Source organism: Hemibagrus wyckioides, linkage group LG16 (genome assembly GCF_019097595.1).
Source record: "Hemibagrus wyckioides isolate EC202008001 linkage group LG16, SWU_Hwy_1.0, whole genome shotgun sequence".
NCBI classification, from domain to species: Eukaryota; Metazoa; Chordata; class Actinopteri; order Siluriformes; family Bagridae; genus Hemibagrus; species Hemibagrus wyckioides.
Genome location: NC_080725.1, coordinates 7,212,905 through 7,235,000, shown reverse-complemented (window position 1 = coordinate 7,235,000; position 22,096 = coordinate 7,212,905). Strand labels below are relative to the sequence as shown.

The following is a 22,096-nucleotide window of genomic DNA, read 5'->3' as shown; positions in this document are numbered from 1 at the left end:
AAAATAAAGAAGACAAAAGCAAAATAAAGAAGACAAAAGCAGAATAAAGAAGACAAAAGCAGAATAAAGATGAAAAAAGCAGAATAAAGATGAAAAAGCAGACAAAAGCAGAATAAAGAAGACAAAAGCAGAATAAAGAAGACAAAAGCAGAATAAAGAAGACAAAAGCAGACAAAAGCAGAATAAAGAAGACAAAAGCAGACAAAAGCAAAATAAAGAAGACAAAAGCAGAATAAAGAAGACAAAAGCAGAATAAAGATGAAAAAAGCAGAATAAAGATGAAAAAAGCAGAATAAAGATGAAAAAGCAGACAAAAGCAGAATAAAGAAGACAAAAGCAGAATAAAGAAGACAAAAGCAGAATAAAGAAGACAAAAGCAGAATAAAGATGAAAAAAGCAGAATAAAGATGAAAAAGCAGACAAAAGCAGAATAAAGATGAAAAAGCAGACAAAAGCAAAATAAAGAAGACAAAAGCAAAATAAAGAAGACAAAAGCAGAATAAAGAAGACAAAAGCAGAATAAAGATGAAAAAAGCAGAATAAAGATGAAAAAGCAGACAAAAGCAGAATAAAGAAGACAAAAGCAGAATAAAGAAGACAAAAGCAAAATAAAGAAGACAAAAGCAGAATAAAGAAGACAAAAGCAGAATAAAGAAGACAAAAGCAGACAAAAGCAGAATAAAGAAGACAAAAGCAGACAAAAGCAAAATAAAGATGACAAAAGCATAATTACGCAGACAAAAGCACACAAGGGCAGAATAAAGCAGATAAAAACTAAAGCAGAATAAATTTGAAAAAAGCAGAATGAGTCAGATTAAAGCAAAAAGCAAAACAGAGAAGAGAGCAGACAAAAGCAGACACATTGTCTGAAGTAGACGGAAGTAGATGAAAGCAGAATAAAGCAGACAAAAGCAGAATAATCCAGAATAAAGAAGTGGAAAGCAGACTGAAGACAACCAAAGCAGATGACAAGCAGACAGAAGCAGACGAAAGCAGACTAAGCAGTTTAAAGCAGAAAAATCTATGCAGGTACGATCAGTTGTGAGTGAAATAACGTGTGGGTCCAGGTTCTGGTGCTAAATGTTCCTCTACTTTATGCAGCAGAAAAAGACAGTTGGGGGGAAAAAAAAAGACTTCCAGGCAATTGCACAACACCCACTCTACCTCCAAACACAAACAACACTCCTGTCTCCCTCGCTGCATGCAGTTACTTCAGTGTCTCAGTCAGTTTATCTGCAAAAGTGAAATTAGGTCTAAACTTGAAATGAATACACACACACACACACACTTACGGACAGAAGGTCACTTCAATCACACCTAGGCAGCATGATACCATGGAAACTTAAAGCCAACTTAGACATCACATGCTGCTCAGACATCTGGATCTCATCTGCTATAGTGTCCTCATTAACATGACACACACACAAACACACACACATAGACTCACATGCGCACACACACACTAACTCATGGATTCGCACATTTTGTTTTAATAAATCTGAATCCATCTCCAGATGTCTATACAGCTGTTTTCTGATGATGTCTACTGTTAATAGTGCTGTATCATAAAACTACAGAGATGAATCTATTACACTGCATATCACAATCACAATACATAGATCTAGTACAGCAATACGTCTTTACTTGGAGGGAAAGAGCACTAGGCAGCGCTGCGTATCACAGCAATATAAAAAAAAAACTTTCACTTTCATATGTTTAAGATGTCATTTCTGTTAGTCAGCATTCCATTAACACGGCTTTTCTGCTCTTTTCACCTTGTGTCTGTGAGATGCAGACAGTGCTACAGAGCCTACAATTTACTTATGATCTCCATCGTAGATGTGTGTGGGTTTCATTTCAACCTTGATGTATCGCATTAGTATGTGCTGATATTTAGCAAAAATAAATGTAAACTTAATCACAATCAGACAAAATAAGCAGACAAATGTCTTAGCAACAGATATCTTAAAGACTTTTTGATCACAAAACTTGTGGTTAAATGCTTCTAGGGTTAAAGTTCTGAACAATGAGTTCTGAACACATGCAAATTCTAAAATTACTTATGGAATGTGGAAGATTGTGGAATTTACATTTACAATCCACCTTTCAAATTCTTTTTTAATGTATTTAACAGAATCATTTATTGATGCGAGTGTAATGGGCTGCTTGTAAAGACTTCTGTACTATATTATAACCAAAACACCACTGGCTGTGACGCTACTTTATACCTAGAGGCTCCTGAAAAGGAACATCAAGGACCTTCCTCATTATATGTAAGAACACTTGTACAGCTCCTTGTAGTAAGCTGAACAAAAGCGTCACTCTGTGGGCTTCATCATACATTTTGAAGGGAAGATCAGGTTGTTGTTGCTGTCCTTCAGCTGTTTCCTGTTTGAGGTCACCACAGTGAATCATCTGATCCGAATGCTTGATTTGTGGCACAGGTTTTATGCCGGATGCCTTTCCTGATGCAACCATTCCAATTTTTCCAGGCTTGGGACCAGCACTAAGAGTTAACACCTCAGTGACTGGGTTGGTTCCCTGCCCAGGAATCAATCCTGGGCCGTGCCGGTGAGAGCACAGGATGCTGCTGCTGGACCACCAGGTAAGTATGAAGGTAACAGAATACCTATTAATACCATATTAATTCAAGACTGAAAACATTTACACCTGCTTAAAAAAGAGGCTTTGGGAACGGTGTAGTGTTTGCTCTGCTCTTTCTGAAGGCTGGAACTAGCTGGCGGACCTGAATTCCCTTCACTCACCCACTAACAGCATGTGTTTATCAGGGTTGCCAAATTGTGCTTCACAAATCACTGATCTGTACATAGATACTGATGATTGTACTGAAATGTGTGTGGACAGTTTAAGATGCTTTGTCTGAGAAGCTTTTAAAGCGTGATCAGATCGGAAACTCGGATTGCTACAGAACATCAGCCTCAATATCCGAGCATGCCCTTTATACTGATATTAAATTGATTAGGATTATGTGTACAAAAGAGTACAAAACAGATAACAGTCATGGAGATGAAAAGGAGGAGTCTTATGGTAATTAAACGCACAGAAGAGGTTATTATTTATGAACATCTGCTAGGAAAAGTGCTACAGTCTGCTACTGTAACATTACAAAGACAATGCAGACTGTCAATTATTTATAATCCGGTTCCTATTGATTAGTTGTTTAAAAATGCATGCAATAAAAAAAAAGATTTTAGCTTAATTAAACAACAGAAAGCAATCAATATATGATCAATAAATGACACGCTAATACACACTGAGCTCACATGACATTCCTCTCCATGCATAATCCCCAGAAACCTAGAACATATAGTGACCATATATTATATACAGAACAGGAAGGCTTTTTAGCAGATATGCATGTGGATCCTGGTTCTCTTTGGAAACGTAAAGTAGCAGTGACGCGCATGTGTATTTTTTAGTTAAATGTTCTGCAAGTAATACAGATCGCAGTGCTACTACTAATGATCATTCTGTAACAGTACAACGTAATAGGCTCAGTCATATTCCGGGCTTTGGCTAATTAAAGGAAAAGGCCTTAGCTAATTAAAATGCATATGCATCGGTCCCTCACGGCAATGAAGACCAAATTTCTCGTAATGCTACAAACGCATGACCTACTAAATCACAGCTCGTTTCTCTTGAACACGAATCCAAGGAATATGCTGTAATCAGCAGCATCGGGATCACACACAGTATTCCTTCTCGTCTCTCTGGAAGCTTACATTTTTGAAGCAGGTTCTCAAATCAGCTTTTCTGGTTTTCTGTTGTTACTCTTCTTCTGACTTAATGTCATTTAATGATTTGACAAGCTATGAAATTAAATCTATCCTTTCCAAAAGGGCAGATTGCTGCCTGTCAGTGAACATTGGTTACTTGTCAATTATTGCCATTACATAGTCCTACAGCCTGGCTGTAAGACACTAACACACACTCACACACACAAGGTTATGAATAATTGACAGCTTCTGCTCGTTTGATGCGATTGTGTGGTTTGTGTGAGCAGCCATCAGAGACAATGGATCTGCAAGCCGCTTCATTCTGCCTCTGAATAATTAAAACCCCCCAGTCAGACTAAGGTTGAGGGACATCCCAGAGTAAGAGAGAGAGAGAGAGACAGAGAGAGACAGAGAGAGACAGAGAGAGAGAGAGAGAGACAGAGAGAGACACAGAGAGAGAGAGAGAGAGAGAGAGAGAGAGAGAGACAGACAGACAGAGAGAAAGGCGGACACAAACAAACCTGGCACTCCAGAGAGGACATACTGTGCTCCCACTGTGACCTCAGAGCTATAGACAGAGAGAGAGAGAGAGAGAGAGAAATTCTGGAAACATCTGAAATTGAGTGACCCTGACTCTTATCAATTTAAAGCCCATAAAAACCGTGAAGCGAACATTGAAAATAGCCGCCTTATTCAGCTGGTCCTGAGGCACCACAAACAATCTAATCTGGCTAACACTAACCAGCCTCAGGACACTGACCACCTCATCCACAGAATTCGGCCCAACCAAATGATTAACACAAAAAAGAATCTTATCTAACTTACTGGACTGAAACAACACAAAAACAAAGCAAGCTCCAATATTATTTGGCGCTAAAGAGAAAATATAACAGCAGAATACCTGAGTACAATCAGAGAAAACACGCTGAGGAAAACTATGACCAGGTACAGACTCAGTGACCACAGCCTGGCCATAGAGAGGGGCAGATACAGACAGAGCTAGCTGCCCAGAGAGAGCAGGTTCTGTCTGTACTGTAACCAAGGAGAGGTAGAGACAGATCTCCAGTTCCTCACATCCTGTCCAAACAAAATTGAAAACAATTCTTTCCCAAATTTGAGCTGATTTGTCCGGACTTCATCAAACTGGAGAACGACAAAACTTCATTATTTACTGGGAGAAAAAATAGACTGCATGTCCTTGGGAGATCGTTACAGCCACACCTGCCATAACAAGAGGGAGGAGTCGACCAATCAGTGATGCCCTCATGAACTCACACACACACGCACACACATTTACACACGCATACACACATTTACACACACCTCACTCATACCTATAGATTTTATGCTTTCATTTTGCTATTTATTTATTTGTTGGTTTATTTATTTGTTTGTTGACTTTGTAATTTTGTTTGCAATCTTTATGAACATGTACAATTTGTCATGCCAGTAAAGCTCATTTGAATTGAAATTTAGAGAGGGGGGACGACGACACAGAGAGAGAGAGAGAGAGAGAGAGAGAGAGCGAGCGAGAGAGCGAGAGAGTGAGAGAGGGGGAGAGAGAGAGAGAGAGAGAGACACACACACAGAGAGGCGGACACAAACAAACCTGGCACTCCAGAGAGGACATACTGTGCTCCCACTGTGACCTCAGAGCTACAGACACAGAGCTACATTTCCTAACCCAATGCACTAAATATAAAGAAATTGGGCAACACTACTCCAGTCATTAGGAGACATCATCCCTGGGTTTCTGAGCTGGAGTAATATAGAGAAACTGCCTGTGCTGCTGGGAGAAAAAGAAGAATGCTACATGATTGCTGCCAAACACGAGACTTGCCACAACCTGAGGAACAACCAACCCTCATGTCCCACATGTATTTACAATTATTTTATTCTAATTACTATAGACTTTGATTCTGTATCTACACTTAACATCCATATTCAAGAATAAAGAATAACACAGGTCTAAGGATGCTCCGTACATACTTGGCTCCCTAAAAGTGCCTTGTTGATTAATTATCTTATATATTCGTTTAAATCATATTATACTGTATATATTTACGATAACGATAAAAACCAACTTTAGGTAGCATGCTTTCTCAAACAAACCCCACAATATTTTAGGTCACTTTAATAAATCTCTTTAATACATTTCTGATAACAGCCTCAATACTCAGCACACACTGAATTTAGACCATGTGTGTATAATTTGCCATGATCCTAAGGATAATCTGAAAGCAATGGATTTCACACAAAAATTAGCATTTCAGCTCTGCCTAATTTCAGCTAAATAAGGAATTTTCACACAGATGGCTTCAATTTCACCTACTACCCTCAGAAACGGGGCCGTTAATTGTTCGATCGATAATGACGGGACCTTTTCACTTCTCATCCTCGCACATCCACTAAGGAACACAGGTTCAGCAGGTTCAGCAGCAATCAGTTCCTATCAGCAGAGTGAGTAGTGAAGATATCCAATCAGATGGATGAAACGGCGTGTAATGAGAAGGAGACACCTGTGATTGCGGATGGGCCGGAATAGAGGAGGAAGAAAAGAGAAAGCCTCCAGCAGAGAAGGCTTTGGAGACTGAAAGAATATCTGAGATTGCACAGTTAAAAAAAAAAAAAAAAACATTTTTTATAAGAAAAGTTCTCAGACATGGGTCCTCTGGGTTTCTAATATGCTACACCTTTGCTACCCCACGTACATCAGCACAAGGTCAGTGGACACTTGCATGAGACTGCTTCTTGCCTCTTATCTCTTCCCATGTTGGCTTCTTTTATGGCAAATTCTCTTAATACTCCACATCCCCTATCATCTAGTAGGCCTGTGACTAACTGTTAGCATGGTTGAGTGGTTTTCCCCAGACATATCATGTGTTGCTCACTGCTCAGCCTGCTAAATTAGCTGGATTGCCATGTATCTGAGGCTCAGTGGTACATCCAGGCTGATAATGATCTAAAAGCTGAGTAACCCAGTCTCAACAGCATCTGAGGAAGGATCTCGACTGGCCCTGGCAATATGATACCTATTTTGCTGATGCTCTACTGACCTAGGTTAGATGTTGCCAAATATGGTTAATGCAATCTGCCGTATCTAATGTGTGCTAAAGTGTCTGATTGCCCATAAAGCAGGGAAACCAAGGTCCTGTTAGTCACTTCAAGACCACAAGCAAGTTTCTGTGGTCTAGTTTCTGAATCCTGTACAATGGTTGAATTGTATATAATCAATGCTGAAGCCAGTCATGGGCCTGTGCATCCTCTCATAGCAGGGTGCCTGGATCTTCCAGAAAGATCCTCCACTGCCAATTCTGATTTGGTGCTCTCAAACAGGTCCATCTGCATCTTTACTAGAGTTCCGCTACCACACCTGGGTGCAGTAACCACTCCTCTGGATGAGAGCACTACCTTGACTGTGCATCCACTAGACCACTATATAGCTCCAGCCGATCAGTTGCCTGCAGTGAGGCCAGTTGAGAGTGGAGTGTCTGTGGAAGGCTGAGCAGTTCAACCTGGTGCTGCTCTGATGGTTGATATAGCTCATGGTCATGACTTTGCCTGATCAGACTTTGCCTCACTTAGCATCAACAGGACTTGCAAGAATTTTAGAGGCAAGATGGACTTCCCTTAGTTCCAGCTGGCTGATGTGTTCTGCCTTGAAACCAGGAATTTGCACACAAACTTTATCATCAGCATAAGCCAGTACAGAACATAAAAATCTGACTGAAACTGCTGTTGCAGATGGACAGCTAGAATAAGCACCTTCTTCCAGGTGACCTGTATCTGAAGGTCTGGCCTCTCAAGCCTGAACACCCTCTGAGGACTGCAACTTAGAACAAATTAAAGAGCCCCTAGCACACATTGTTAAGTTCAAGCTTTTTATGCCAATCATCTTCACCTCATATGCTCCACCCAGTAGACTGCCCATCTTCTCGGATCCAGGCTTTTGTTCAAGGACTGCTAGAGTCCATTTCAATCCCATCTACAATAAAGATGTATGGGATCACAGTGCACCACATATTGTGAATCTCCCTAGGGTCTTACAGACTAAATTGAATATTTCTGAAAACCTAGGCATGTCAGTAATGCTACTTTTAAAAGACATATGAAAACTTTGCAGGACAGAGCTGATATCAATGCATCCAAAAATCTCGTTTCTCCCTGGTCCATGATTCAAACTGCAGGCAAACACACACAAAATTATTGCTCAAGCTTGAATTATTTCTGACCGCGTGTGCTCTTTTGGGACAGCTTTTCTGACCCTGCAGACCTGATTAGAATAGAAGAGCTGTATTGCCTGAAATGCAAGAAAAGTTAAAAAATACTTGAAAGGATTTTATGCTCTCTGCTGAAAGCTGCACTCTGACTGACACTTCAGAACTACTGAACTTTTGTTTGTGTTCAGGCTGAAAGTGCTGCCCTTCAAATCTAACATCTAAGAGAAGGGCAAAGTTTGGTGGTTTGCTATAATAATCCCATTGAGACAGGAAGCAAAGAGAAAGAGAAGTAATAACAAAAGCCAATATATTCATAGGTTTCATTTAGAGAGACCTGACCCATCAGACAGTGCATATTTGGACTTTTGATCAGGTCACACTTCACGCTTTAGTGTGCTGCTTTTGAAAAACACACAATGTGATGTACATCTCCCCACACTAGCCGTGCATAAGAACTATTACCTTCAGTGTAAACTTTTCAGGATTTTGAAGGTGCTCAAATAGGCTTGAACCAAAAAACTGGCCACCATCAAAACAGTTGTGGCACAACTTGGACAGAGAAGACAGACGGTCTGAGAGACAAGTGAAGGAAGTCATCTATGCCCCAGTGGAAAATTCTTCTCTTAACAGAAGTGGAGGTCTTAAGCACAGTCTCCTATTTTTCCTGCTGCTCTTTCATCCATCTGAAGAAGGTCCACCAGAAAAGCCACACCTGAAGACCCCCCCATCCACTCTCACATTCTCTGATCGTTACTCCTAATACTTCAACACACTCTCTCCTTACTCTCCTTCATTGAGGTCATTACATCCTAACGAATCCCTTACTCCTAACACCTCTCCCCACTCTCACCTTCACCTTGTTCCCCTAACAAGTCTATCCAGGGAGACGAGGATCCCTGAAAATATTTTCAGAAAAGCTTGAGAGAGAATGTTAGGGTTAGGGTTTAGGATTAGGGTTAAACCTGTTTGCAATTATAATTTAACCATATCACTAACCAAAATTTTCTCAATTTAGAAAAATGTTTCTAAAGAATTTTGTAAGTCTTCTTTCTATCTCACAGGAACAGATTTGTTTTGACTTCCAAGTAGTTTAATCAGCACCATCTCTGTTTGTCATGCCAGGCACATCCATCAAAACACCCATTTACGCTCGAAATGTGCACTTTTACATGCACAAGCTGAACAGAAATCCATCCAGATCGCTGTGAACAACATTTAAAATTCTGATCTACAACAACGTTATGATTCATGTAGCTGCAGAGCAATTTGTTTGTACAGTAATAACACTCAGCGTGGGAATCAGAAAAAACTCAAACAGGCTGTTTGTTCACTGTTCTGTTGTCTCGTGTCATGTTTTTCATATTTACAGATAATGTGAAGTTTAGGAGTTGGCAGAAAGGAAGTGATGTGTGCAGTTATTCTGTTCCTAAGAGCAGTGCTTCTGGAGCTCAGGCAGAATCTATATGGACTGAATGAAAGGTACACATGCCCCACTATTGCTGCTACATCATGTAAACTCTAAAGAAAGAAAGTACACCCTCTTGAATTCTTGAGGACATCAGAACAAAATCATCTAGTCCTTAGCAGGTTTTAAAATGAGCTAAATACCACCTCAGATGAACACCACCACCACATAATATATGTCATTATTTATTTTACAAAAATGAAGCAACTACGGAGAAGCCATGTGTGAAGAACTAAATACACCCTTAATACTTTCATAGGAATTAAGAGGGTAAGTAGCAGCCAGGTGACGTAAATCAAATGCCAAATGTCAGTTTGCTGTCTTGGAGCATTCAGGTGTGTGTTAACACAACGGAGGAAAGACATCAGCAACTGTTGCTGCCCATCAGTAAGGTATGGTTAAAAGGCCATTTCCAAGCATGCACTTGGAATTTGGTTGGATGGATTTTGGACTGAAGTCCATCGTTCAAGAGTGAAAAAGATTCACAGTTGGAAAACATTCAAGACAGTTGGCAATCTTCACAGGAGTGGACATCCCAGCAAATTCCCCCCAGGTCAGACCGTGCAATGGTCAGAGCTACGTAAAACCATAGAATTCAAGAGCTTTCATTTTTCACATGCCACATACAGATAATATTACTAACTATTTAATACATCAATATAATTCTCTTTGTATTTTTTTAAACCTAATATGATAACCTGGTAACTCTTTATATCGGTTTGGTCATTACTCTGATATTTAGCAGGCATTATAGGTGTGCTACCTTGTATCCGGGTCCCAGCTGATGAATGGCGAAGATCTGCGCTGGGTTAAGTGCCTCGCTGAACACATACACAGCCCCAAGCTGACCGCAGAAAACCCGATTGGCATCAGCCGTCTCCGAAGAGCCGAGGAAACATTTATCATAACTCTGGAGCGGAGAAAGGGGGGAGGAGTGGCAGAAAACAGAGAGGTGGGAGATAAAATGGATAGCGTTTGTTTATCAGGGCATCAGGTCTGCTTCCTGTGGAGACCTTTGAACTTACTCTATTCCTGTGTGTGTTCACTCTTAAATATCTCTGTATTGGACTGAATCGCACGTACACAAAATACACTAACACACACACACCCCCACACACACACCCAAGCGGTCTGATTTATCACCCCCTGCTGCTGCAGAATCCAAGCCATCATTTTTTACTCCTCGTCGTTGCTGGTCCACTTTTATCCTCAGGCAGAAGTGCTTATCTAGAGTAAAGGTGCTAATCAGAGTGAAGACACTTACATCATTGGTGTTGACGTGCCAGGCCATGTCGCCGTAAGACACCAACTGGCCGTTGACGTAGCAGCGGATTTCACTGTTCCTCCAGCGGTTGTAAATGTGCACGATGCTGATCATGTACCACTGCAAAACACAACAGAAACGACGAGCCAAAATGAGGGCAGTGCAGAGAAGGATGAGGAGAAGACAGTGCTCTTTTCCACACACCTTCCACAGACCTCACCAGCTTTCACAAGCCTCATCCCTGCGTCAGAGCTGTTTGGATTTCGGAAGTAAACATGACTAGACAATAGCTTAATGTGATGGATAGAAGCTTGATTTATACCAGGAAGTGTCAGAGGGGAAGAAAAAGGCAAAATGGTCTAATATTTTTACTTAATTTGGTAACATCTTGGCTCAAATCCTGATTTACATTTAGGGCATTTGGCAGACACCCTTATCCAGAGCGACTTACATTTTTTTCTTATTTTATACAGGTGAGCAATGAGGGTTAAGGGCCTTGCTGAAAGGCCCAGAAGTGGACGCTTGGTGGACCTGGGATTTGAACTCACAGCCTTCCGATCAGGAGTCCAACACCTTAACCACTAAGCTTCTGCATCCCCCTATTGACCATCCAGGGGGGGTGGTCCATTTCAACATGGTAACAGATGTTAAAGCATTTTGTCCTATGGGATATTCTTCCACTTGTGTTTTAAGCTTTTAGTCAAGGGAGAATCAAACGCATCAAAAACTCCAAACTTTCCTTGCTCACAACAGTGTGGACAATGACATGCAGCAGCGTCTTTCTGCTAAACAACCTCTCATCATTTAAAAAAAAGATTAGGAATGACCTTGTGGGATGCTTCCACAACCTCTTACTGGTTTGCAGTACCAGCTGTGAGTGACACACTTAGGATGTAGAGTGTAATTAGTGTGTAGTTTTTTTTTTAGTGGTGTCACAGCAAACAGTTTGACTGCTTCATCACATCCAGCTAGATTCAAAAGACTGACTTTATCTTATGACTTCTCGGATAAAGAGTTCGTTCAGTTTGTCAGCTGCCTCACTTCATGGTTTGGGCTAAAAAATCAGGGCTGGCAGGAAGCTATTGAAACTCAGAATTAACTCTCAGAGGTCAACATCAATGTTTTTCCCAGTGAGAGCTGTTTATTTTTATTCCCATATGATGTGTATGCAGCATGAAGCATGCTGAAGAGCTAATCCTATCACACCATTACAGGAGGAAAAAAAAGGCAGAGTCTGCGTGCTCTGGGCTTTAATGGTGCTGTGGGATGCTGATATACGAGCAGATGCTGATGTTATGGTCACTCGTATTTAAACAGAAGCTTACACTTGCATCATTCTGACTTTAGTTTGATCAGGTCAGGAGCATAACTGTTATTAGCTTTCTCATCTTTTTCTTTTTAACACACACACACACACACATCAACTGTTCTGAATACAAGACAAGGTAGCACACTAATTAGGTGAGCAAGCTTTACTGTTAAGCAGAGCGAACAATCTACCAGCCTATACCAGCAGGACGGTGTGTGTGTGTGTGTGATTCTGACTGGCAAAACTGGGAAATCTTGCAACTTCCATTCTAACAGACAGCCAATCCTCTGTTCTCCTCAGAGCAGCATCTGCAGGAGGCACCACACCTAAAATTGGCATCTTGTTTAAGATTCATTTCAGACTGAACAATGTGTGTTGCTGGAGCGTGAGGCTGAAAGCTGCTCTGATACAACATGATGTAGCTGAGAGAAATCAGGAAAGGTATTGTACTGTATTTTGCTCCAAATTTTGCCTCTTCATTTTGTTTCTCCTGTTTTTGCACTACCCTTACTTTGTATGGGGGGTGGGTAAGGGAGAGGGTGAGAAAGGAGAGAGAGTGTAGGGGAGATAGAAAAAGAAAAGAGAGTGAGAGACAGAGAGGGGGTGGTGAAAAAGAAAGAGAGAGAGAGAAACAGGGAGAGAGAAATGGTAAGGGGGGGGAGCCAGAGTGAGAGGGAGGGAGAGAGAAATTGTGAGAAAAAGAAAGAGAGAGAGTTAGGGGGAGAGAGAGAGAGTTAGGGGGAGAGAGAGAGTTGGGGGGGGGTTAGGGGAGCAGAGAGAGAGAGAGAGAGAGAGAGAGAGAGAGAGAGAGAGAGAGAGAGAGAGAGTGGAGGGGGAGAGAGAAAGGTAGCGGGGAGAGAGATAGGGAAGCAGACAGAGAGTTAGAGGGGCAAAGAGAGGGTTAGGGGGGAGAAAGAGGGTTGGGGGGAGGGAGAGAGAGAGAGAGATTATGTGTGAGAGAGAGAGAGAGTGTGTGTGTGTGTGTGTGTGTGTGTGTGTGAGAGAGAGAGAGAGAGAGAGTGTGTGTGTGTGTGTGAGTGAGAGAGAGAGAGAGAGAGCGAGCACAGGTGTTTGGGGGAAGTGCAGTGCTCCTGTCCAGCTACAGTCCCCTCATGGGTGCTAGAGTGTGAACACCATCGTGTCACCTACACTGCTGCCAGGTCTTCTCTGTGTGTGTGTGTGTATGAACATATGTGTGTTTGCATATGTGTCTGATTTAACACTCCAGATGGATCCATTCACCATGTCCTAGCTGTGAGGGAAAATTAACTAGGATTTTAATTCTTAAAAGAATGAATCCTGTACAAGTCAAAACACGGTGTCAGAGTTTCAAAAAGAGTGTCCCCGAGTCTCCCAGTGCCCTGTAAAGCTGTGTGTCCACAGGTAGTGCCAAAGTCTGCACAAGTTACAAATACGAAAACTGTTCACTTTTGTATTTAATGAACACATTTATACTGTATTCAGAAATCATATTGATTTTTCCCCCACTGGTCTTTAAGATCCTTTTTTAGCTCTGTTTTTGTGAAAGTGTTTTTTTTTTCTCCTCTCTTTCTTTGGTAATACATTTTGTCTTCTAACACTTTCAGATCTCCTGATTTGGTCAAGATCAATATTTTCTGTTTAGGTTTTATAAAAACTGATCCTGCTTCCTGCATGAAATAAATAACGATATAAATAAAAATGAACGTATCCACTCAGACATCAGTTTGGTCATTATGAAGAGACAAAAACAACGGATTGAACACAGATTTGCGGATGGACTGCACTTTTTTTTTGCCATTTTGTTCTAACTAGAAGTCCAGGAGATGCAAATTCTGTCATGAGCACTATGTAATTTCAGTCCAGGATGATCTCCTGCTCCATTTGAAAAGATCCAACACAGGAAGACGGTCTTCCTGTTAGAGGACACTGTTTAGACGCAGGATTTAACTAACGTGACTGACAGCCAGGGGTTTGATTCAGAGGTAGATTTTACACTAAGCTGAATGTGTAGTTGAGGTCAAAAGTTTATGTATGCTTCACAGAATCTGCAAACAGTAAATAAAACAAACAAACAAACAAAAAAACAATAAGAGGAATAATAACTTTTTGGGGTTTTTTTTGGAGGAAAAAAAATCCTCCAGGTGCTGCACGATTTGCTTTTCCAGCATCTTCTGCATATCTGCACAATCCTTACTGTCATGCTGCTATATATATATATATATATATATATATATATATATATATATATATATATATATATATTTAAAATCTATCTATCTATCTATCTATCTATCTATCTATCTATCTATCTATCTATCTATCTATCTATCTATCTGATTACAGTTTCTCGAGTTGCACATTCCATTTTGTTTCATTGCACTGTGTGTCCTGTGCTCTTTATGTAGCTAGGACAAACTTCTGTTCTGTTTGTAATTACATGTCGTATGTTGTCTATGTAGCACCAGGGTCCTGGATAAAAGTTGTTTCATTTTACTATGTACTGCGTCAGCTATATGTGGTTGAAATGACAATAAAAGCTTCTTGACTTGACTTGCATATTTGACCCCTCTCCAAACATTCACTGTTTCTCCAGAAGGCAACAGGATTGTTGGTGTAACAACTGGTGTAAATGTTTATTTAACTATTATTTAACTATTTTATTTAACTATCCACTGCCCTTCAGAAGCATCATAAGATATTTACATTGTTCCCAGAAGTCAAAAAATAAATATAAATAAATAATACAATCAATAATTTACGCTCATGGTCCCGTTCGAAAGTTTACACGACTTTTATGTGACTCAATGTTCACTCTTAATGTGTTCCCTTCTGAGCCTGGTTCCTTTCAAGGTTTCTTCCTCATATCATCTCAGGGAGTTTTTCCTCACCACCTTCGCCTCAGGCTTGTTCATTAGGGATAAAATGGGGACAAACAAACAAACTTAAACTTGTCATTTTTTTCCCTCTTCTCTACTTCTGTAAAGCGCTATACAAATATACAAATAAATTGAATTGAAACGAAACTAATGTGCTGTGTTGCCTCCTGGAGCATCAGAATGTTTGCAGCTGTTGTACCTCAGTTGTTATTAGTGTGAAAAGTTGGATCGCAAAATCATATAGTCATGTTGGAAAAGGGTCAGATATGCAGAAGATGCTGGAATAGTAAAGAATGTGCAGGAGCTGAAGGATTTCTGTGAAGAACACTGAGAGTTTAACTGATTAGGACCAACAAGAGACTTATGAAGAAATCAGACAAAACATAACACACACAACACACCTGCAGGTCACAAAATACAGTATTACAATCAAGCAAATAAAAACTTTTAAACTGGTTCATTTGTGTAAATTCAGTTCTTATTTGTTATGTAAAGTAAGTTATTTGGGGCAAACCGAAATAAAACCAAAGTGTTGTTTTTTTGTGATTTCTTTTATTAAAAAAAAACAAAAAAAACAATACCGTTTCTGTAAGACGTATGTAAACTTATGCCTTCAATTGTATTTGCAAAAAAAAAATGTATTTCTATTAAGCTATAAGCTGCTGACATCTACTGTGAAGTTCCTGACCACATCTCCACAGCAGTGTCCATTTCAATCACTGAATATTTGCTAGAGAAGTATGATGTTGTTTAGTGTATAAAGCAGTGCTGATAGGTACAGTATGTAAAATGTTTTTTCTCGTCTAATTTGCCATTCTTAATGAAGACATTTTGAAGACATTAAGATGTCACGGACTGGACATGTCTCACCTTCCTGGGCTGGAAGTCGTATTTCACGCAGTGCTGGAAGCCTTTGCCTTTGGACTTTAGCGACGTCACGATCAGGCAGTTCCCCACAAAATGCGCCGAGTATCCGATCCCTTTGCTCGTTCGGAAACTAGGAGGGAAAAGATGCAGAGTGGAAAGAAAAGATGACACGGAATGTCGGTTTTTCAAAACTCTTTTTCAGTTCATCACCATATCCATCCTTTATTCCCAGCAGGAACTCGGTCTTTTCAGCCGAGTGCAACAGTGTAGACAGCAATGTGAAATACTTGGTCTCTGTAGATGAAGGTTGTTCCACAGCTGAAGCGCCGGGCTCAAACTGGGACTTCCGCTCAGCTGACCAATAACACCAGTGGACAAATAAATCATTATTACTTGCCTAAATCATGTCCACCGTTTATAAATATGAGTACACAGCTTACTTTTGTTCTGAACTCAGAGTGGATTATATCAGAGGAGCTGAACAGTATCACAGAACTCCAGACAAACACAAGAACACAGCAGCATCAAGAACAATGAATGAAGAAGCTGCTGCCTTCTGTTGATAAGATGATGAGACTATTTCAATTCTTCTCTCTCCCCTTTCCTCCTCTTTTTCACCCTCTTCTCTCTCTGTGTCTCTCTCCCTCCATCTCTTGCTTTCCGTCTCCCCCTCTCTATCCCAAATCACCCTCACTCTCTTTCTATCTCTCCATCATTCCTCCCGTCTCTCTCCCCCAACTCTCTTATTCTATCTCTCCATCATTCCTCCTGTCTCTCTCCCCATCTCTCTCTTTCTATCTGTCATTACTCCCTTCTCTCCCCCATCTCTCTCTTTCTATCTCTCCATTATTCCTCCAGTCTCTCTTTCTATCTCTCCGTCATTCCTCCCGTCTTTCTCCCCCATCTCTCTCATTCTATCTCTCCATAATTCCTCTCGTCTCACTCCCCATCTCGCTCATTCCATCTCTCCATTATTCCTCCAGTCTCTCTTTCCATCTCTCTGTCATGCCTCCCTTCTCTCTCCCCCATCTCTCTCTATCTCTCCATCATTCCTCCCGTCTCTCTCCCCATCTCTCTCATTCTATCTTGCTCATTCAAACTCTCCATTATTCCCCCAGTCTCTCTTTCTATCTCTCCGTCATTCCTCCCATCTCTCTCCCCATCTCGCTCATTCTATCTCTCCATTATTCCTCCAGTCTCTCTTTCTATCTCTCCCTCATGCCTCCCTTCTCTCTCCCTCATCTCTCTCTATCTCTCCATCATTCCTCCCGTCTCTTTCCCCATCTCTCTCATTCTATCTCTCCATTATTCCTCCCATCTCTCTCTCTCTATCTCTCCATTATTCCTCCCATCTCTCTCTCTATCTCTCCATCATTCTTCCCTTCTCTCTCCACCATCTCTCTCTTTCTATCTCTCCATCATTCCTCCCATCTCTCTCCCTCATCTCTCTCATTCTATCTCTCCATCATTCCTCCCATCTCTCTCCCTCATCTCTCTCAATCTATCTCTCCATCATTCCTCCCATCTCTCAGACAACAATTCTGAGGAGAAACAAAAAGCAAGGAGCAACAACCAAATAAATCCAGTGTGTGGTTTTCCCATCGCTTCACTTTTAGTCGATCAGGAGTCACTTCTTCCATGAATAGTTATTTGTTATCATCAGTATGAATGCAGGAAGAATCCGTCCAGTCAAAAGGACAAATGACTGAAATATAGCAAGAGCTGTGCAATGTTACAAAAACACTTCTGAAATAAACCACTTCAAGCCAATTAATGAACTTCATTAATGAAACATGACCTCGGCACCTTTTATAGCAGAAATCATCAATTAGATATGACCTGGGGCTAAAACACTTGCAGAGCAGAGGCAGAGTCTATCTGTATTAGACCTGCGATTCACACTCAACCTAGAGCTTTACAAAAATCCTCACTCTCCATATAGTGCACTACAAGTCTACACCCTCTATGATATTCAAACAGAATCTGCTGGAAAAATGTTTATATTTATCTTTCTGTCTTTTAATCTGTTTTAATCTTATGCAAGTAAATACACCAATCAGGCATAACATTATGAGCAGTGACAGGTGAAGTGAATAACACTGATGATCTCCTCATCATGGCTCCTGTTAGTGGGTGGGATATATTGGGCAGCAAGTGAACATTTTGTCCTCAAAGTTGATGTGTTAGAAGCAGGGAAAATGGGCAAGCGTAAGGATTTGAGAGTGTTTGACAAGGACCAAATTGTGATGGCTAGACGACTGGATCAGAGCAGCTCTCGTGGGGTGTTCCCGGTCTGCAGTGGTCAGTATCTATCAAAAGTATTCTTTAAGTCCCATCTCGCAACTTACAGAACTTGAAGGATCTGCTGCTAACATCCTGGTGCCAGATACCACAGAACACCTTCAGGGATCTAGTGGAGTCTATGCCTCAATGGATCAGGGATGTTTTGGCAGCAAAAGCGGGACCAACACAATATTAGGCAGGTGGTCATAATGTTATGCCTGATCAGTGTACATAATCTCCATTAAAACCACTTGCAACATTTAAAAAGAAAACAACTGTTTTACACAAAATTGTATGGAAATAATCTTTTTGGCTTTGCAGTACATACTGTTGCTCGCTTACATTCTCACCCCTCTGTGTTTCAGACAAATGGCCTAATAGCACACATCTTTCATTAAGGATAATAATGAACCAGAGAAATCTTTAGCTGTTCATATATGTACATCGATCAGCCATAACATGAAACCGCCTGCCTAATAGTGTGTGCAGTTAAAACGGCTCTGACGCAGAAAGGCATGTACTCCACAAGACCTGTGAAGGTGTGCTGTAGTATCTGACACTAAGACGTTATCCTATAAGTTGTGAATCTTATGAATCTGACATCTCACAGAAGCTCTGGAGAATTTGGAGTCCAAGTCAACACCTTGAACAAGTTGTGGCACGGGCACATTATGCTGCTAAAAGAGGTCACTGCCATTAGGGAGTACTATTGTCAGGAAGAGGTGTACTTCTGCAACAATGCTTAGGTAGGTGGTCAAAGTAACATCCATATGAATGCCAGGACCTATGTATTCCCAGGAGAACATTGCCCAGAGCATCACAATGATTCTGGCAACTTGCATTCTTCCTGTAGTGCATTATAGTGCCATCTCTTCCCCAGGTAACTGGCACACATGTACCCAGCCATGCACAAAAGAAAATGTGATCATCAGACCAGGCCACCTTCCACCATTGCTCCAATTCAGTTCCACTGGTTCAGTTCTGATCATATCCACTGTAGGCACTTTTGGTGGTGTACAGTGGTCAGCATGGGCACTCTGACTGGTCTGCAGTTACACAGCCCCATACACAGCATTCTGTGCTCAGTGTGTGCTGACATGTTACTGTTGCAATACATTTTTCAGCAATTTGTGTAACAATGAGCATTGGCCACCCATGACCCCATCATCGCTTCACTGGTTGTCCTGCCTTGAACCACTTTTTGGTACCAGCCACTGCATACCAGGAACCCCATAAGACCTTCTTTTGTAGAGAAGCTCTGATCCAGTCGTCTAGACATCACAATTTGTCCCTTGTCAAAGTTGCTCTTACATTTGCCCATTTTTCCTGCTTCCAACACATCAACTCATTTGCTGCCTAACATATCCCACCCCTTGACAGGTGCCACTGTAACAAGATTATTGTTATACATTTATTCAATGTTAACTACTTCACCTGTCAGTGGTTTTAATGTTATGGCAGACCGATGTATGTTCTCTCTTTCTCTCTCTCTCTCACACACACACAATATTTTTGTATATCATACATTATATTCATATTTTATATTTTTGCATGATGCACAGCTGAAGAATCACTTCAAGGCAGTATAGTGTAAATGTTTTGTCTTCAAACACAGTTCTTAATAAATAGGTTGATATTAATAACATTCCCTCTAATGGTCTATTGCTTGTGCACACCTTCACAAGAACCTCTGGGCAAGTTGTTCATCATACTAGAAGCTAATACACTAATGAATTACAAAATCACAATTCTGGCTTCTCGAAGAGAATGAACTGAAGACAAAATCGAAAAATAATAAATAACTCAAATAAATGAACTCAAAGTAACCAGCCAACAAACGGAGTGTAGGCTGTACTTAAAATGTGAAAAGATATATTACCTTTAAATAATTCCCTACGTATGTGACAAAATAAATTAAAAATAAATAAATAAATTGCACATTAATAAATCTATTGTCAGTTTCATTTGACTGTGCAAAATGAACAATTCGAATGCTTTCTGAAGACAACAGTGTAATAAAATCAAAAGGTCAGTATTAATATACAGAGACTAGGCGTGAGTAATCAAGAAACCTATGGCAACTCATGACAGCCTATTTTTTAAATAAACACTTCATCTGACTTCATTTCTCCTTGTGACATTTAGCTGGTCACATATTTACCTACTCCACCCTGCAGGACACCTTCCAGCACTCAGCTTTTCTTAGTAACATGAAATATAGGCCAACACTCGATAAAATGAACAGCAGGCCCTCTGAGGCCCAGGAGGAGACTAGGCTCCCAACCTAAAAGAGTAACACTTTATTCTCATACCTGTACATCCATTCATCCAGGCTTAGACCCTTGAGACCACTGGTGCTTTTATTTTAATACAATGATTTACAATTATAATGAGAAGTCTGGACCAGGGAAGAGAACCGGTCCTGGAGTACGGTACGTACCAGTATAGGTAGGGTTTGTCCTTGTCTACGTTGATGTTGTTCAGAGGGTCCATACGGAACCATGTGTTGAAAGTGAAACCGTTCTGGTAAGGCCACTTAGCAATGGGAGGCAAAGCAATGGCCTAGACAGAGAAGAGATTAAGTATATAACATCAGAACATATGCGCACACACACACACACACACACACATATACACACAACACCAAGATTTAGAACCCAAGACTCATCAGCAATAAATTTTGAAACTTTTACTTGAGAGCAGACTGTTATAATATCCCCCTCACATACGGCGCCTTGCATTCACACTCCTAACCATCCATCCATCCATCCATCCATCCTCTACACAGCTTATTCTAATGGGTCATGTGGATCCTGGAGCCTATCAATGAAGACTCAGGGCACAAGGCAGGGTACACCCTGGCCAGGATGCCAGTCTATCATAAGGCACAATCACACACACACACACACACACACACTCACACACCCATTCACACACTGTGGACAATCCAGAGATGCCAATCTGTCTACAGCACACGTCTTTGGACTGGGGAAGGAAACAGGACCATCTGAAGGAAACCCCTGAGGCATTGGGAGAACATGCAAACTCCACCCCAGTTTTTTCATATTACTGAATTACAGATACTGAACTTTCATTAATATCAATTATTGTAAGGTGACACTGGATTTATGGGAAATATTTTAACACACAAAAAAAAAAACTGAAATAACTTTAACTCATAAAGTACTCAACCTCCACAGAGAACCACCTCTATAATTTGATTTGTGTAGCACTTTATAACAATGGACACTGTCTCAAATCTGCTTCACGGGAATCGTCCGAATAAAAATTACAACATTTAAAAGTTTTAATTTAGGTTGATCTCTTACAGCAATAACAATTATAAGTCTCTTGAGATACACATACAGCAGCTTTGTACACAGTATTGCAGTGATCTTGGTTCATTCTACTTAGCAGATTTGCTCCAGGTTGTTCTGGTTCTTTTGGCTCATGCTCATGGACTGCAAGTTTCAAACAGTTCAACAGAAATGAGTCCTAAAAGCAGTAAAGGAGTGAGCATGATTACATTCCTGCTTCCATCGCCCTGAAGTCAATGGGTTTTTGAATGGGGTTTTGGTTAAAAGCTTGAAATAAAGTCTGTGCTTAACACAAGCTTGAGATATATTTTTACGTTTTATTCTACGGCATAAAATTCATCAGTAATACCTCACTCATGATTAGTTTTCAGCTTATGTGTCTTGAAAAAGGTGGTTTCGAATAAATGGATAATTGAGTTTAAGGAGGTTAAACTTCATCATGCCGAACAGGAAAACTGACTCCAGACACTTTGGGTTGATATTCTCACACTGTAAATTATTCAGATTTGTTTTATTTGATCAGATTCATCCACAAAAAGAGCAAAGTGGGTTATCACCACATGTTAAGGATAATTAAATAAAGTGTGAATGAGCTGTCTGAGAGGTTAAAGTCATGTGACCGTGGCGTAGTTCATTTAGAGCCTAACCTCAGATGTTTTTTACTTTGGGGGATTTCATTTAAGCTTGAAAATTCATAAACGTTTTGTGAAAATGAACAAAATATGTTGTGCTGAACAAAATATGTAAGAATCATAAAGATTTGTTGGTCACAGAGC

General features: G+C 40.5%; 1 protein-coding gene across 14 annotated transcripts in view; it reads right to left on the bottom strand.

The window, feature by feature from the left end:
• Positions 1–22,096, bottom strand: part of nbeaa (neurobeachin a) — a 182,982-nt gene that overhangs the window by 78,381 nt on the left and 82,505 nt on the right. For all 14 annotated transcript variants that reach the window (XM_058412232.1, XM_058412237.1, XM_058412239.1 and 11 more), the window contains exons 5-8: positions 20,444–20,565; positions 15,724–15,850; positions 10,687–10,806; positions 10,186–10,332 (exon numbers count right to left, since the gene is read on the bottom strand). In XM_058412232.1, the coding sequence (XP_058268215.1) occupies positions 10,186–10,332; positions 10,687–10,806; positions 15,724–15,850; positions 20,444–20,565 (516 nt within the window). The remainder of the gene's footprint in view (positions 1–10,185; positions 10,333–10,686; positions 10,807–15,723; positions 15,851–20,443; positions 20,566–22,096) is intronic.